The sequence below is a fragment of the Pinus tabuliformis genome, chromosome 4_2 (assembly GCF_031772625.1).
Source record: "Pinus tabuliformis cultivar Carrire ecotype Pingquan chromosome 4_2, CPIR1, whole genome shotgun sequence".
NCBI lineage: Eukaryota > Viridiplantae > Streptophyta > Pinopsida > Pinales > Pinaceae > Pinus > Pinus tabuliformis.
In genome coordinates, this window is record NC_142304.1 from 83,136,051 (window position 1) to 83,152,376 (window position 16,326).

The window sequence follows — 16,326 nt, forward strand, 5'->3', positions numbered from 1 at the left end:
ATGTAGATAACTCTAATTCACCTGTTGATATGGATGTTACTTATGATTGTGAATTGAACTTGTCTACAGATTTTGAACCAACTTCCTTCAAAGAAGCTGCTTCTCATGATGAATGGAAAGAAGCGATGCAGAAGGAGTATGATGCCCTCATAAAGAATGGCACTTGGAAGCTGGTTGATCCTCCATTTGGAACCAAACCAATTGGCTGCAAGTGGGTCTACAAGAACAAGTACAAAGCTGATGGCTCACTTGACAAGCACAAAGCTAGGCTTGTGGCAAAAGGTTTTGCACAGAAGGAAGGGGTCGATTATGAGGAAACTTTTGCTCCCACAGCAAAATGGGCCACCATCCGGACACTCTTTGCACTAGCTGCTCAGAACGGTTGGAAAGTCCATCAAATGGATGTAAAAACTGCATTCTTGAATGGAGATCTAAAAGAGAATGTTTTTATGTCCCAGCCTGAAGGATTTGCTGTGAAAGGACATGAACACAAAGTATGCAAACTTGTGAAGTCCTTGTATGGCCTCAAACAATCACCACGAGCCTGGTATGAAAAACTAACTGAGCATCTTCTGAAACTCAACTTCAAACATTTTGATCTTGATGATGCAACTTTATTTGTCAAGAAAGTTGGCAAAACAGTTGTATATCTTGTGGTATATGTAGATGATCTTTTAATGACAGGGAACAATGAAAGCTATATTGCATCCATTAAGAAAGAATTATGGAAAAAATTTTGAAATGACTGATTTGGGCTATGTTCATTACTATCTTGGCATTGAAGTAACCCAACATCCAAAGTCCATATTTCTTTCTCAAAAGAAATACATTGGAGATTTGTTAAACAGATTTGGCATGACAGAGTGCAATCCCCTTTCTACTCCAATGGAACAAAACTTGAAGCTCACATCTATTGAAGGAAAAGAATTTGAGGATGCAACAAAGTATAGACAGCTTGTAGGAAGTCTCATCTACCTCACTACTACCAGACCAGACATTTCATTTGCTGTTGGAATCCTCTCCAGGTTTATGCAAAAGCCTTGTGAGGGACATTGGTCTGCTGCAAAAAGAGTTCTAAGGTACTTGAAGGGAACTCAAGACCTTGGAATCAAGTATACACAGGTGGATGACTTCAACTTGATTGGATACTCTGATTCAGACTTCGATGGAGACAAAGAAACAGGGGTATCTACTTCAGGATATATTATGAGTCTTGGATCAGGAGCTGTCTCCTGGAGATCACGCAAACAATCAGTACCAGCAGATTCCACAACAGAAGCAGAATATGTGGCAGCAGCTGAAGCAACGAAAGAAATTGTGTGGCTCAGGAAAATTCTTGAAGATTTGCAGGTAAAACAAATACAATCAACTCCACTCATGATTGATAACACATCTGCAATAAAGTTGGCCAAGAACCCAAAGTTCCATGATCGTACTAAGCACATCAATACTAAATATCATCTGATCCGACATCATGTTGAGGCCAAAACAATCCATCTCCGTCATTGTTCCACAAATGAGCAAATTGCAGACATCTTCACCAAAGCGCTTGGAAGAGAAAAGCTTGAAAGATTCAGAATGATGCTTGGACTCACCAACATCCCTTCAGATTAAGGGGGGGAATGTTGACACCTAATCCGAAACGGATGAGGTGAAGCCGGACAGTCATCTAGAAGATGAACTGATCCGTTTTGTATTTGTATAAATAAAGTGCTAGCTAATGAATAAAAATCAATCAGTGTTTTCTCTCGTTCAATGAGGAGTTACCCTGGCCTGACACTTTCCTCAATTTGCCACCAAAAACCCAAAAAACCCCAAATCAACCTTTTTAAATCAGTTTACTAGCCTAATATCAGTGTCACTGTATTGGTCATCTCATCCATTGAAGATTCTACAGAGATTGACCGAAGAGAGCCTTCCCCTGCCCCGTAGGGCTAGCTACGAGGCTGAATGGTTTGATGTAGCTTTGAGATTTGCCTTTTCAGCCTGAGGTGAAATTTCAAGTGCTAACACCATGGATGCTTTAAAACTCATTAGAAATAATTGAATATTGATTATAGAAGTTTATTAAAAAAGTGAAGAACATGCCCAATTTATTTCTGGGGAGTTTCACAAAGAAGATAATATCCAAACGTTGAATTATTTTCATAAATAATCTTGAGAGTTGTCTATTTTTTGTTCAGATAAAGATGTTTCTTCAACTTAGTCTAATTTTTGAGGGTTTTGTCAAAAAATAAAAACATCCACTTCTTATAATTTTTTGGAAAATAACTTAGTATTGTATCTATGTTTTTGTTAGGTAAAATTCTTTTCCTTCATCTTAAAGGATGAATTTGGTTTGGCCCTTGGCAATGTTCATGAATAGGTAAATTTAACAAGAATCACTCCTTGATAATATAATAAACTAAACATGATTAAATATCTTGACATAGCCTATTAGTTTTAAATGCAAACAAAATATCATATTTGCTCAAACTTGTTAAAAAATTTCAGGATGATGCTTTGCCAAAAACCCAATATATATGTTTGGAATCACCCTTGATTTATTCCAAAAGATTCTTAGATTAAGTATCATGAGTTTTATGATTTTTCGTGTATCAAGAACAAGATTTGCTTTTCACAAGTAAAAAGGTTGTAATCTTAGAAATAAAATAGTGAGAAGGGCTATGACGCAATCAAGAACCGAAAAACTTAGAATGAACAAAATGGTAACAGAGTTCAAGTTGCTTAATCTTAGAAGGATACATACCATTTTACTCAATTGCTCAATGTCATAGAGTTCAATTACACCATCATTGTGACCATCTCTTTGGGAAGTTGCCCGACTTGATTCTCCAATACCTTGATTGAATCCTCGGCCTCCTCGACCAGATCCTCTTCCTCCTCGACCAGTTCCCCGTCCCCGAACTCCTCGACCAGATCCTCTTGACTGAGGCCATCGGATATCTTCAGAAAGCATCTGGATAAACAAAATGATTGAGAAGAAGAGAGATTAATGTAGTAAAAAATCTACAGATTTATACACCAAACTTTGTAGCTTATTGAAGGAAGTACCTCATTCAAATCAAGCCATTCATATAGCTTCTCACTGACGTGGTAAAGAAAATGCTTCCCCTGGTAAATAACAGGTTACAATCAAAAATCTATACTGCACTTAGATATTATTAAAGATTTAATTGTCTCTCATGACATTGAAGAATACCAAAATAATGAAATCTAAAAACTAAAAAAGGTGACCAAATCAAAATAAGAAAGAAAATAAGCTTGAGTAACTCTGTGGTAGGAACAACTGCATTCACAATGGACACATCATATTTATCTTAGTGTATGTTCGCTAGGTTTCAATAAAGTACTGGATTCGAGCTATGCATCGATTAACACATTTAGGTATGATAACCACATATTAAATAGAATTGTGTGTTTGTATCAGATTGGAAGATTCTACAGATGCTAACTCTTTAAGTGAATTTTAATAATTTTCTACCACTATTTCACATTATCCTATCGAGTGTTGAAAAAATCAGCAAAAATCAGCTATATTCATTTTTTCAAAATCGGGAAAAATCACAAAAACCAGCAAAAATCAGGAAAAATCAGGAAAAATCGTGATTTTTACCCAGCTATTTTCCAGCAGCTGGAAAAAATCGTGATTTTGAGGATTCTTCGTGATTTTTTGCTGATGTTTGGAACACTGATCCTACCATGCACGCTTTTAACAAAGAGAAGGATAATGACAATTCAATTTCCCTACATGGATCAAAAATAAAGCTTATAGTTTATTTATGATACATATATCAAGTAAATGAAATTGATTTCTATGATTTTTGTTTATAAAAATTTTATAAACCACTTACATGGTGAAGACTGAAGAGCATTAGAATGGATAAGGTTCACCAAAACAATCTTCAAGATCAGTGGATGTATAGATGTGTTTTTACTTCAACATACTCTAGAGTCCATAGACAAAGTTGGAACAATTAAAATCAAGCCTGAAGGAAGAAATCATTGTAATTGAAGACAAAATACAAAAAATGATTCTTGGGTATTGCTTATCGACAAATTGTATAGAAGTGAGCAAACACAGCAACTTAGAGCCTCTTACTGCTCAAACCCTTACACAAGGTGTCAAAGCCCTAATTCTCAAGGTTTGCTCTTCTCTAATTGAAAGGTTACAAAAGATTAGAAGTGAAATGGTTACTAAGGTTAGAAGCTAAGTCACAGGACACGTCCCCCAAGGTCACATGGCCCGTATTTCACGTGCCGGACACGAAATACAACCTAAAACGTGTCCAACACGGTTTTGATCGTGTCCTCCAATAGAGACACGCATGTTCGACATGGCGAAAACATGCCCTAGCATTGTTTCTCTTAGGACCCGTGTCCCATGAAAAATCTTGGATTGGGCATAGAGGAGGATGATGGAGTAGAGTCAAATGGCAGTGGCAGTGATGGTGATTATGACATGGAGGAGGACATGGACTATTGATAGAGTGATACGTCGTGAAATCGTGGCTAGTGAGTCATGCCCAGTCCCATTGATGACAGTGACGAGCTATGATATTCCTACTTATTTTGTATCTACTCTTTTGTATTTTCCAGATGCATTCCCTCAGTATCTATGTAATACATTTTGATTTTGATGACTTAACGGAAAATCTGCATTTTATCATTTTAATATCTAAGTTCTTCTAAATTTCTAGTTAGTAGTTTCTTATGTGTTTGTAGCCTTGTACAATTGTTAAATAAGTTAATAAGTTTTAACATGAAGATTCAAGAATGAACATTGAACTTTGAACAATGAACCATTGAACATCATTGATGTAGTAAATTAATAAACTAATCCTATATTTCATTGTTTCGGTAACTTAATATGGATCAGTAACTTAATATGGATCAAGAACTATATTTCAGTATATTATATATATATATATATATATATATATATATATATGATGGAGTAGAGTCAAATGGCAGTGGCAGTGATGGTGATTATGACATGGAGGAGGACATGGACTATTGATAGAGTGATACGTCGTGAAATCGTGGCTAGTGAGTCATGCCCAGTCCCATTGATGACAGTGACGAGCTATGATATTCCTACTTATTTTGTATCTACTCTTTTGTATTTTCCAGATGCATTCCCTCAGTATCTATGTAATACATTTTGATTTTGATGACTTAACGGAAAATCTGCATTTTATCATTTTAATATCTAAGTTCTTCTAAATTTCTAGTTAGTAGTTTCTTATGTGTTTGTAGCCTTGTACAATTGTTAAATAAGTTAATAAGTTTTAACATGAAGATTCAAGAATGAACATTGAACTTTGAACAATGAACCATTGAACATCATTGATGTAGTAAATTAATAAACTAATCCTATATTTCATTGTTTCGGTAACTTAATATGGATCAGTAACTTAATATGGATCAAGAACTATATTTCAGTATATTATATATATATATATATATATATATATATATATAAAACATGTCCCTCGTGTCCTGTTTTCGGGGCCATTGTGTCTAATACTCATATTGAGTCATCTGTGTCTCTTGTCCTCGTGTCATGTGACTTAGGTTAGAAGTGGTTTTTTATATCTGAAAATCTTGAATGAATTTCCAGAACTATATGAAAAAGATAAGTCAAATAGAAATCATGCATTTGAGATAATTTTCTTAGACTTATTTCAAATCTAAATTATGATATTTAAATGTAATTCCCAGATTTATAAAACAGAAAATAAAAGGATAAATTTTGAAGTTTTTTAAGTGGTTGGAAAGCAATATTAGTGCCTATACATCATTGGGTTTAAGGGGTCTATGAGGCAAGTTTGTATGAGCTTCATTCTCCAGTGAATGGTGCTAATTACAGTGAAAATACGCATGCTACAGAAAACTACTACTTACTGTTTACTAATTCAGAATTCAGATCAAAAGTCCTAATAAGGGAACACAAAACAAATATCCAAGGGGAGGGTGTTTACGACAGAATGAAGGTAAATTCCAGGGAACTCTAAACAAGAAATTTCACTTTAATTCAATTTTTCAACCAAAGAATAACACATACTTTTCAGGAAGAAATTAACCATTCATGGATTCACTTAAACTAGGAGCAACAGTACACAGATTATGCTCCCATTGACAAACATGGAGAGATCAGAATTCCAGCTTTGTATTTAGCAAATTAGTTCAAAGCACACAATAGTAAATACTCAAGCTACAATAATATCTTAAACAATCATCTAATGTCTCCACAATTTTTCAACAATCATTAAAATAGGAGCCTTACTCGTAGTTTTTTTAACTAAAAAACCTCCTCTAAAATATTAATATCTCTATGAAAAGCCTAGATCTTTTCTAGGAAAACATAAAATAGCATTATGACTCAACTAAATTCATAAGACAAGTCAAACAATTAGTAAAATGGATATGGTCGTGCAATATAAAAATCTCCAAACATGAGAGAAAATAAGGTAGTGCATCCTCCTAAGTACTGTAAAAGAGTGAGTCAAAGCTCCATCCTCCTCAAACATAAGAGTTGAATGTGTCGAACTTGGAGTGCTCCCCTAGAAATCTCCAATAAATCAATAAAATACTCCCAAAAGAAGTGTCTTCAACCAGAAGAAAGTTCCCACCTGTGAGGCCAAAAGAGACTAATAGGGGGCCTCCTTAGCATGTCTGCTAATAACCACCTCCATCATGGCATGTAGAAACTCCTAGGCGATGACAAGCCAATCAGCTAATAAAATAATATAATAAATTAATAATTCATGTACCAGGTCAATCTGAGCTCAATCAACTCCCAAAAGATGGGGATGACCACATCTAAGCAATAAAATACTAATATAATAAGAGGGTGCCTCAACATATGTACCAATCTAGCTGAGCACCTCTACGCAAGATCATCATCCACCATCAAATACCATTGATACAAATGTGAAACCAAGCCAAAAACCTAGAGCACTGCCTCCATGTAGTAAAAGTAAGGTCACTTAGCCACTAAATGGTTATATCAACATGAACATGTGTGCATTGTTGCCACCTAAATCCACACCTGGGCTAACATGGATAAAATCTTTAAATCCACTTGGCATGGCCTTGGGGGCGTTGAGTTGAGCAGCTATCACTCAATTCTAGGCTCTCCTAACGAAGCCAAAGGGGTGGACCCTATGAGACAACTAAGGTGTAACAAGCTTTAGCAAATAAGAAATATTAGACCTAAGAGTTGACCAAGACACATTCAACCATCAATATGTAGATTACAACATGTTACTTTGTAATGCACCCAAGCTAATTTGTCAATTTCTTCACAATTTTCAAGTTTTTTCTTCAATAGCCGTTTACAAATAGCTGTGCAAACTTTTGTCAAACATCTACAGCAAAATACTTCAGCATTTTGTCAAACATTTCATAGGAAAAATAAGAGAAATGCCAAAAATAGATATCTGAGGAAAAAACAAACTCATTATGAGAATGATCTTTATTAGATTACAAGTAAAAGTTCAGTGTTGAACTTGAGACTCACTCCAACTAAAGAGAGGGCAAATAAATTAGATTATTGATATTACAATGCCTAGAAAATATTGCTTCAGCACCTCACTGGGTTAGCTCGTCCTCCTAAACAATAGGAATTTCCTTAGAGAATTTTGCCTGAGAATTAGACAACTCGACCCCTGCAGAGATTGCTACTGGTGCTTGATGAATTCAGCCTACCACAGTGACTGGTATGATGAGAAATGAAGAACAAAATCTAGCCCCATACAACTGATTAATCTTTAGAAATTCGGCCCACTGATAAAATGAATTTGGCTAAAAGATCTTCTGCAAATTAAGAGACATAAAGGAAGGCTCCTTCTCCAACAGATCTGGTGGCTTGGACAAGACTTCGGCCTTCAAGAAATGAATGACAACCTTCAAAAATTCCATCCTTCCTGGCTGAAGTATTAGGCCCTTCGAAAGAATGCAATTTTCAATTTATTATGATGAAATCTCCAGAGATCAATCTCATCTTAAATGTTAACCTGGTGTAAAGGAAAGATGCGAGAATAATCTTTAGTAGATTGATCCTCTACACTAAGAGAATGGCCACCATAACTCAACCTCTCGACTTGCAATTCAACTCCTTGATACTAGGCTATTCGGCCTCCTAGAACTTCAATTTTCAGCCTCAGATTTGAGTGGTAAAATTCGGCCCTTTGGACAAACAAATAATATCATAATCCCTTCTATCATGATGCTACTTTCTAATTTGATGCATCCTACCTTATTTACACTGCTACCTGTCTATAATTTACAAGTGAAAGGTACCTTCTAATGAAGAAGATCATCTCAGTCATATTAGAGATCTTTTACTTCTTCATTCTTAAGTTTCTTTGACTCAGGCTCTTTCACTTCTTCAGTAATGTGGGCTTCTTCCCTATTCCTATTGTCCTTACTACGTTTAGGACAATCTCTTCTATAGCGCCCAAGTTCTTGACATCCATAGCATCTTACTTTATCCATGTTCCTCTATTTCTTTTGAGGACTGAACTTTCCAAATTTCCCCTTTGTTCTTGTCACAGCAGCTAATGTGTGATTCTGCTCATTTGGTCCAACATCAATCTTTGCCTTCAGTCTGATTTCTTCGATCTTACAGAGTGACCATAGATCTTGAAATGGAGTAGTCTCTTTCTTCCCATATAAACTTGAAGTGAAGTTACCCCAATCTTCCAGTAGTGCATTCAGTACCACTGTGGTCATCTCTCTATAAGGCATGACTTCTCATAGTTATTGTAGATGATCTCGAATTTCTGATATCCTCATGAAGTATGACGCTATTCCATCTTCCTTGGATATCTTCAGTTTGTAGAGTTCTTGCCTTAATGAGATTACTTCTCCTGCAGTACTTATGGAAAACAACTCTACCAATTTGTCATATATAGCTTTTGCGGTCTCCAACTTTGATACATATGGAATTAGAGAGACTTTTATAGATTCTATAAGAATCCTTTGGGCTCTCACTTCTCCCTTCATGTATCTAGCATGTGCTTGAGTATCTTCCTTTGGAGGTTGGGTTACCGATCCCTTGATGTGATCCATGACCTCATTCTCAATAAGATTCAGGTCTGTCATTTTCTTCCATGCAAGGTAATTTACAGCCCCAACCAATTTATTGCTTTCCTTGCAAAAAGACATTTCGATACTATCAGATATAGTAATAGATTTACTTGAGTGATTGATGCTCACTTCCTTTTTAATATCGATGTTGATAAAGAATTTGCTTCTTGAGTGATTGATGAGAGAGAACTTGATTCACGATCCTTCTTGAATGTTCTAGTCTTCCTTCTTTCTTGAAAAGCTTCCACTCCTTTGATGATGATCTCTGAAGTGCTTCTAAGGTTTCGGTCTTTCTTCCTGCTTCCTTCTTGAAGATAATTTCAAGATTCTTGCTTGGAGCATTCTTCAATCCAGGGTTTCGGTCTAATGAAGATCTAGATCTCTTGCTTCGTGTTCTTTAACTTGCTTTGATCCTTCTTTGAAGTTTGATACTCATGTGTCCACTTGCTTTGACTATCCCTTCTTGTCTTCAACACCTAAGCCCTGATACCATGTTAAGAAATCTAGGGCTTGTGATACTTTTACTTCTTAGCTTGTAATATTTTCTTTGTTAGCTTATTAATGTCTTCTCTTCATCAAGACAATTACCAATATGCACAATAAAAGACAAGTGACACAATGTGTAGCTTCTCAGCCATGGCCAAAACCTCTCACCTCTTGAGAGGAAAACCCAATCAAAATTCTTCTTCTAGATCTTCAATTGATAAGTACCATGTTGATTTGGGGTAGCATCGGATGTGCTCTAGCCTTGAAAATTGGTGGAGGCGCTAAAGCACATGAGATTTCCAATACCCATAAATGGTTTGGGCAGAATCTAACTACTTTGGGAGATATTAAAATAATTAATATTTTTAATGGAGTTCCTAAGTCTAAACTTAGGAAAAGTAAAATATTAATGTGAATAAATATAAAACTGGGTCAGAATGGTCCAAAAGTCATGGATCAAACCAAATCTAATCTTAGCCATTGATTAGAGATTTAATCTCGGTCGTCGATGGACCAACGAGAAAAGTATAAGAGCAGGCTTGAGGGTCAGTTGGAGAACACACCAAGAAAGATCAAGAACTCGATTTTCTGGGGCAGGGTTTGCTGAGGAAATTGAGTGAAGTGATCAGAGTTGCAGCTGAGGGGCAGTGAATACATAGCAGAGAGGCAGAGTTAGCATCGGGAGGATCAGCGCAGAAGTCTGGAGATGTTGACGCGAATCCATCTAGAAGCCACACAAAGGCATCCAGAGGCCTCGCAGAGCTAGCCAGGAGTTGCGCAGAGCCAGAGAGGGGCAATGTGTGAGACGCGGAGGCTCTAGAGGCTGACGCAAAGCCCTGAGGCTGGGCCAAGTAGGCTGACGCAGGCCCTAGAGGCAGGGCTAGGAGATTTTCGTGGGATAGATTGGAGCTAGAGAGCTGGATAGGGTGACGCAGTCCCTATCAGAGTGACACAGAGCAGCAGAAGCTGCATTGTTGCTATGGGATCGTTCATCCGGTGATTTACCCAGAATATTTTCTCCGATGTTGAAATTTGGTACCGGAGGACAAGTGGTTCCCTTAGGCTTTGATCTTTGGCCTAGGGAAAAGTGTCCAAAAGAATTTAATTTTTTCTCCTAAAGTGACTTTGTAATTTTCTTTTATAAAGTTAAATCTAATTTAAAAGTGACTTTAAGTGATAAAGTTACTAAGTCTAATTTTAAAGTGACTTTTATAAAGTCAATGAAAAATTAGAAAGGAAAAGTGACTTTAGAAATAAATGACTAAGTGGGTCTTTATTAAAGTGGGGTTAATTAAAAAAATAAAAAGTGAGATTTAAATGAGCATTTAATCTCAGCCTTAGATCTCAATCTATTTCAGCCATTGGATTTATGGATCACCCAAAAGTCACTTGGGGTTAGATTAAAGGAAAAAAAGGTCATTCATTCTTTCATGAACAGATTGGGAGAAGGAGAGCAAGAGAACAAGAGAAATTTTTGAGCAGAGAGGAGCAGGAGACAGCAGCTTGGCACACATTCCAAGGCAGTAGTTGAGCAGATTTGTACTGCTGATTCAGCACACAGTGAAAGGCAGATTTTGGCACGATTTTCGAGGAGTGGTTTGCACAAAAATCGAGGAGCAATTTGCTGATTTTTCTGCACGCAAAACGAGGGACGTACATCGCATTTATTGCAGTCCGTACAGCGCATATAATGTTGGTCGTACAGTAGCATTTAATGCCGAAAGTGGGCACGAAAATCGAGGAGGCCGTAGAGCATTTATTGCTGTCTTGTTTGTTGTAATTTCTAGTTTGCTGTGAGGCATGGGAAAAGAGATAAGTTGTAAATTTGCTTGCTGATTTTTTGCTGAATATTTCTCACTGTAAAAAGGGAATTTTTAGAAATAAATAAGAGCTCTCAAACTGGTTTTCCCCAAGAGTTGTAGGGGGTTTTTCCAAGGTCAAATTGACCAAAAATCTCAGTGTTTAAATGTGTTTTAATGGCTGTTTATTACTGCTGATTTTTATTTCTGCAATTTCCAGCATTCTGTAAAATTTCCAGAATTTGTGTTTTCAGCAATATTTATTTTTTCAGCTTGTTAAATGTATGGTTATGAGAAAGGGCATTTAACTACATGGGAGAAATAAGGAGAAACTGAAAACCGGGGTGGGAAAACAGAAATTTCTACATGGTATCGGAGCTTGAGTGCTGAAGGACAGTTTGGGACAGCAAAAGGAAAAAATTACAGCTGCTGATTTTTCACTCAGAAAATTCCAGCAAGCTGATTTTTTCATAAATAGCAGTTTTATCTTTCTATAGCAGTGCTATTTTTAAATTTTAAGATAGCAAGATGTCATTGGGATTGAGGGTGGAGGATAGGCTGGATGGGCATACAAATTACAGCGTTTGGAAGGAGAGAATGCAGAGTATCTTTGAGGAGGCAGATGTCTGGGATATCATGGTGCATACCACAGAACCCTATTGTTGTGCCTACTGATGCTACTCAGTTGACAGCTTATAATAAAAAGAACAACAAGGGTAAGAGGCTGATTCTAGACGGAATCAAAGACCATTGCATTCCTCATGTGAGAGGAAAGAGCAATGCCCATGAGATATGGACAGCATTGTCCAATCTCTACCAGAGTACCAATGAGAACCGAAAGATGGTCCTAAAGGAGAAGCTGAAGAACATTAAAATGGGTAATGATAGTGCAGCTGGATATCTCACAAAGATTACTAATGTGAGAGATGAGTTGGCAGCGATTGAAGAGGCCATTCCACCCACTGAGTTGGTGCGGATTGCAGTGAATGGCCTCCCCCGTTCATGGTTGAACTTTGCTGATGGGGTTTGTGCACGTGAGACCCTTCCCACATGGGAGAGGTTTTGGAATGATTGCATTCAAACAGAGATCAGGAAAGGTCAGCTTGGGGCAGCCAAGCCAGTTGAGCAGGATGAGGATGTAGCACTGGTGGCAGGAGGTAAGAAAGGCAAATGGAAGAAGCAGGCTTCCACAAGCAGTGGTGGGGGCAAAGGCAAAGGTAAAGGTAAACAAGGGAACACACAGAAGGAATATTCCAAGGTGAAGTGTTGGAATTATCAAAAGATGGGACACTATGCAGTTGTGTGTCCGGAGAAGAAGAAGAAGAAGGGGAAGAACCAGGACGTGGCAGCTTCAGCAGAGATTGAGGACTTTGCAGGTCGTTTTGACCGGGAGTTTGCGTTCACTACGTGTGAGTCCTCTAGTGCAAGATCACCTGCCACATAGGTTCAGAGGGAGCATGCTTTTCCCTCGATTAGCGGAGCATCTTCAGGTATCTGGTATGTGGGCAGTGGGGCTTCACGTCATATGACAGGAGTCCGTGAGTACTTCTCAGAGCTTTCAGAGAGTGGCACTGATATAGAGGTAGTACTCGGTGATGACAGAGTTGTTAGAGCAGTCGGGGTGGGGACACTGACATTTCAAAGGGAGTCCAAACCTCCCTTGAAAGTGTCAGATGTTCTTTATGTGCCAAGGATGAGGAAGAACCTCATATCCGTCTCAGCTTTGGAGGACAGAGGATATGAGGTACTGTTCAGGGGAGGACAGGTGTTCATGTATCCCAGGGGCACTCCAGCTGATTCAGCTAGAGTGATAGGTGTACGCCATGCAAAGGTGTACAAGTTTTCATTCCAGCCCCTTTTGGCATTGAGCAGTAGTACCGATAGAAAAGCTAGCAATTCTGAGCTGTGTGAGATTTGGCACCGCAGGATGGGACATATGTATCATGGAGCCTTGAGGACATTGCGGGAGATCACTATAGGTGTGCCAGATTTCAGTACTGATCACTTTGATACTTGCAGAAGTTATGTGACGGGCAAGTTTGCCAAATCCCCTTTTCCCAGCAGTGACAGCAGAGCGACTGGGATACTTGATTTGATTCATTCCGATGTGAGCGGTCGGATGTCTCATGTTTCCTTGAGCGGATATGAGTACTATTTTTTATTCATTGATGATCACTCCAGGAGGACATGGATTTATTTTTTGAAGGCCAAGAGTGAGGTCTTCAAGCGGTTTCAAGAGTTCAGAGCTCTTGTGGAGACACAGACAGGTCGAAAGATCAAGTCCCTGAGGTCGGACAATGGAGGAGAGTACACCCTTAGAGAGTTTGTTGACTATTGTGCAGAGGCAGGCATTAGGAGGGAGTTCACTGTTCCTTACAACCCCCAGCAGAAAGGGGTTGCAGAGAGGAAGAACAGATCCATCATAGGGGCTGCCAAAGCCATGTTACATGATCAGGGGTTGCCATTGTTCTTGTGGGCAGAGGCCTGCAACACAGCTATTTACTTGCAGAACAGGAGTCCGCATCGTGCCTTGGGGCACATGACTCCGGAGGAGGCTTTCTCTGGGAAGAAGCCTGATATTGGTCATCTTCATATCTTTGGATGCATTACATACTCCTATATACCCAAGGAGAAGAGGACCAAACTAGAGCCCACCGCAGAGAAGGGTATCTTTGTGGGCTACAATGAGACCTCAAAGGCCTTTCGGATTTACATTCCTGAACAGAGGAGAGTTGTTGTCAGACGGGATGTGAAGTTCGAGGAGGACAGGGCCTTTAAGAGGTCACAGGAGTTGAGTATCTGAATTAGCCAGACCCTCAGCAGCAGTTGAGTCAGTCGCAAGATCCAGTGGGCAGGGATCAGGAGGATCCGGAAGTACATCTATGAGGATGTCAGGTCCGTCAGTGAGCAGTGGCTCGCCAAGCCAGAGGGGTGGTGCTCCGGGCGGCATGCAGAGCAGTTCACTAGGGAGTCCATTGATGAACAGTTCACACGGTACCTCAGCTTCTACAGGTTCAGGTGCAAGCAGGAGGACAGCAGACAGACAGTCAGGAGTTCAGGCTCCTGATGATGATGAGGAGGAGTTTCATTCTCCGGTGGGAGAAGTGCGCTCAGGGAAGAGGAAGCCCAAGTGGCTTCAGGACACCTTGAGAGATGCCTCATCTGTTGCTGAGCCGAAGAGGCCGGTCAGAGAGAGTAGACCACCTAAGAGGTTTTGTAGCTATATGGCGATGGTTACCAGCATCCTTGACTCTGAGCCTTCTAGCTATGAGGAGGCAGTTAGCCAGCAGGTCTGGAGAGAGGCCATGTAGGAGGAGTATTCTTCTATCATGAAGAATGATGTTTGGGAGGTGGTGCCGAGGCCTGAGGGCAAATCCGTGGTTACTTCCAGATGGCTTTACAAGGTAAAGCATGCTGCAGATGGCAGCATTGAGAAATTCAAAGCAAGGTTTGTGGCTAGAGGGTTCTCCCAGGTAGAGGGAGTTGATTATGAGGAGACCTTCGCTCCCGTGGCTTGATATACTTCAATCCGCTCCATTATATCGATAACAGCAGAGATGGGTTGGAAGATCCACCAGATGGATGTGAAGACCGCATTTCTCAATGGCTTCATACAGGAGGAGGTGTACATTGAGCAGCCACAGGGCTTTGAGGTGCATGGGAAGGAGTCCCATGTGTGCAGACTAAAGAAGGCCCTTTATGGCCTGAAGCAAGCTCCCAGAGCTTGGTACTCCAGGATAGATACATATTTGCAAGGGATGGGTTTCACAAAGAGTGAGGCAGATCCGAACCTTTACTTTATTGTGATTGGTGAGGAACCTCTCATTCTGGTGTTGTATGTGGATGACTTGGTCATTACAGGTGCAGAGAGACTCATAGAGCACTGCAAGAGAGATCTTGCGACGGAGTTTGAGATGAAGGACATCGGCTTGATGCATTACTTTTTGGGCTTGGAGGTGTGGCAGGAGGAGGGGCATTTCTTCCTGCGGCAGGGGAAGTATATTGTGGACATCCTTAGCAGATTCCACATGGAGGATTGTAGACCCATGTCGACACCGATGATCACCAACTAGAAGAAGCTTCATGCTTCGGATTTCGAGTTGGTGGATCCCACATTGTACAGGCAGCTGATTGGTTCCTTGATGTATTTGGTCAACACTAGACCAGATATCTATTTTGCAGTCAACACGATGAGTCAGTTTATGTGTGAGCCTAGGAAGGTTCACTGGGTGGCTGCAAAATGCATTTTGCGGTACTTGCAGGGGACAGTGGATTATGGTCTAAACTACAGGCAGGGAGATGGAGTGAGATTGGCAGGATACACTGATTCTGATTGGGCAGGTTGTGCTTCTGATAGGAAGAGCACTTCAGGGTGTTGTTTTGGGTTGGGTTCAGCAGTAGTGTCATGGTTCACCCGGAAGCAGCAGTCAATAGCACTGAGTTCAGCGGAAGCAGAGTATATGGCAGCCAGTCTAGCTATTTGTGAGGCTATCTCGCTTCGCAAGATGTTGTTTGGCTTATTTGGTCAGTCGTTGAGACCTTCAATGATTTACTGTGATAATCAGAGTTGCATTAAACTCACGGAGAATCCAGTATTTCATGACAGGTCAAAGCATATCAGGATCAGATATCATTTCATCAGAGACTATGTTCAGAAGGGAGCTGTGAAGCTTGAGTATATTTCCACTGATGAGCAAGTTGCAGATCTTCTTACCAAAGCCTTACCACGGGGCAAGCATGTCTACTTCAAAGACAAGATGGGTGTGGTGAGGAACACCTTCCTCGGTAAGAGGGAGTGTTGAAATTTGGTACCGGAGGACAGGTGGTTCCCTTAGGCTTTGATCTTTGGCCTAGGGAAAAGTGTCCAAAAGAATTTAATTTTTTCTCTTAAAGTGACTTTGTAATTTTCTTTTATAAAGTTAAATCTAATTTAAAAGTGACTTTA

At 39.5% G+C, this 16,326-nt stretch overlaps 1 protein-coding gene across 8 annotated transcripts in view; it reads right to left on the reverse strand.

Moving 5' to 3' along the window:
• Positions 1-16,326, reverse strand: part of LOC149168311 (protein EMSY-LIKE 1-like) — a 293,681-nt gene that overhangs the window by 105,147 nt on the left and 172,208 nt on the right. For 7 of the 8 annotated variants that reach the window (XM_089428252.1, XM_089428251.1, XM_089428255.1 and 4 more), the window contains 2 exons: positions 3,055-3,114; positions 2,750-2,959 (listed from right to left, as the gene is read on the reverse strand). In XM_089428252.1, the coding sequence (XP_089284378.1) occupies positions 2,750-2,959; positions 3,055-3,114 (270 nt within the window). The remainder of the gene's footprint in view (positions 1-2,749; positions 2,960-3,054; positions 3,115-16,326) is intronic. The other variant, XM_089428256.1, reaches the window with a different exon arrangement.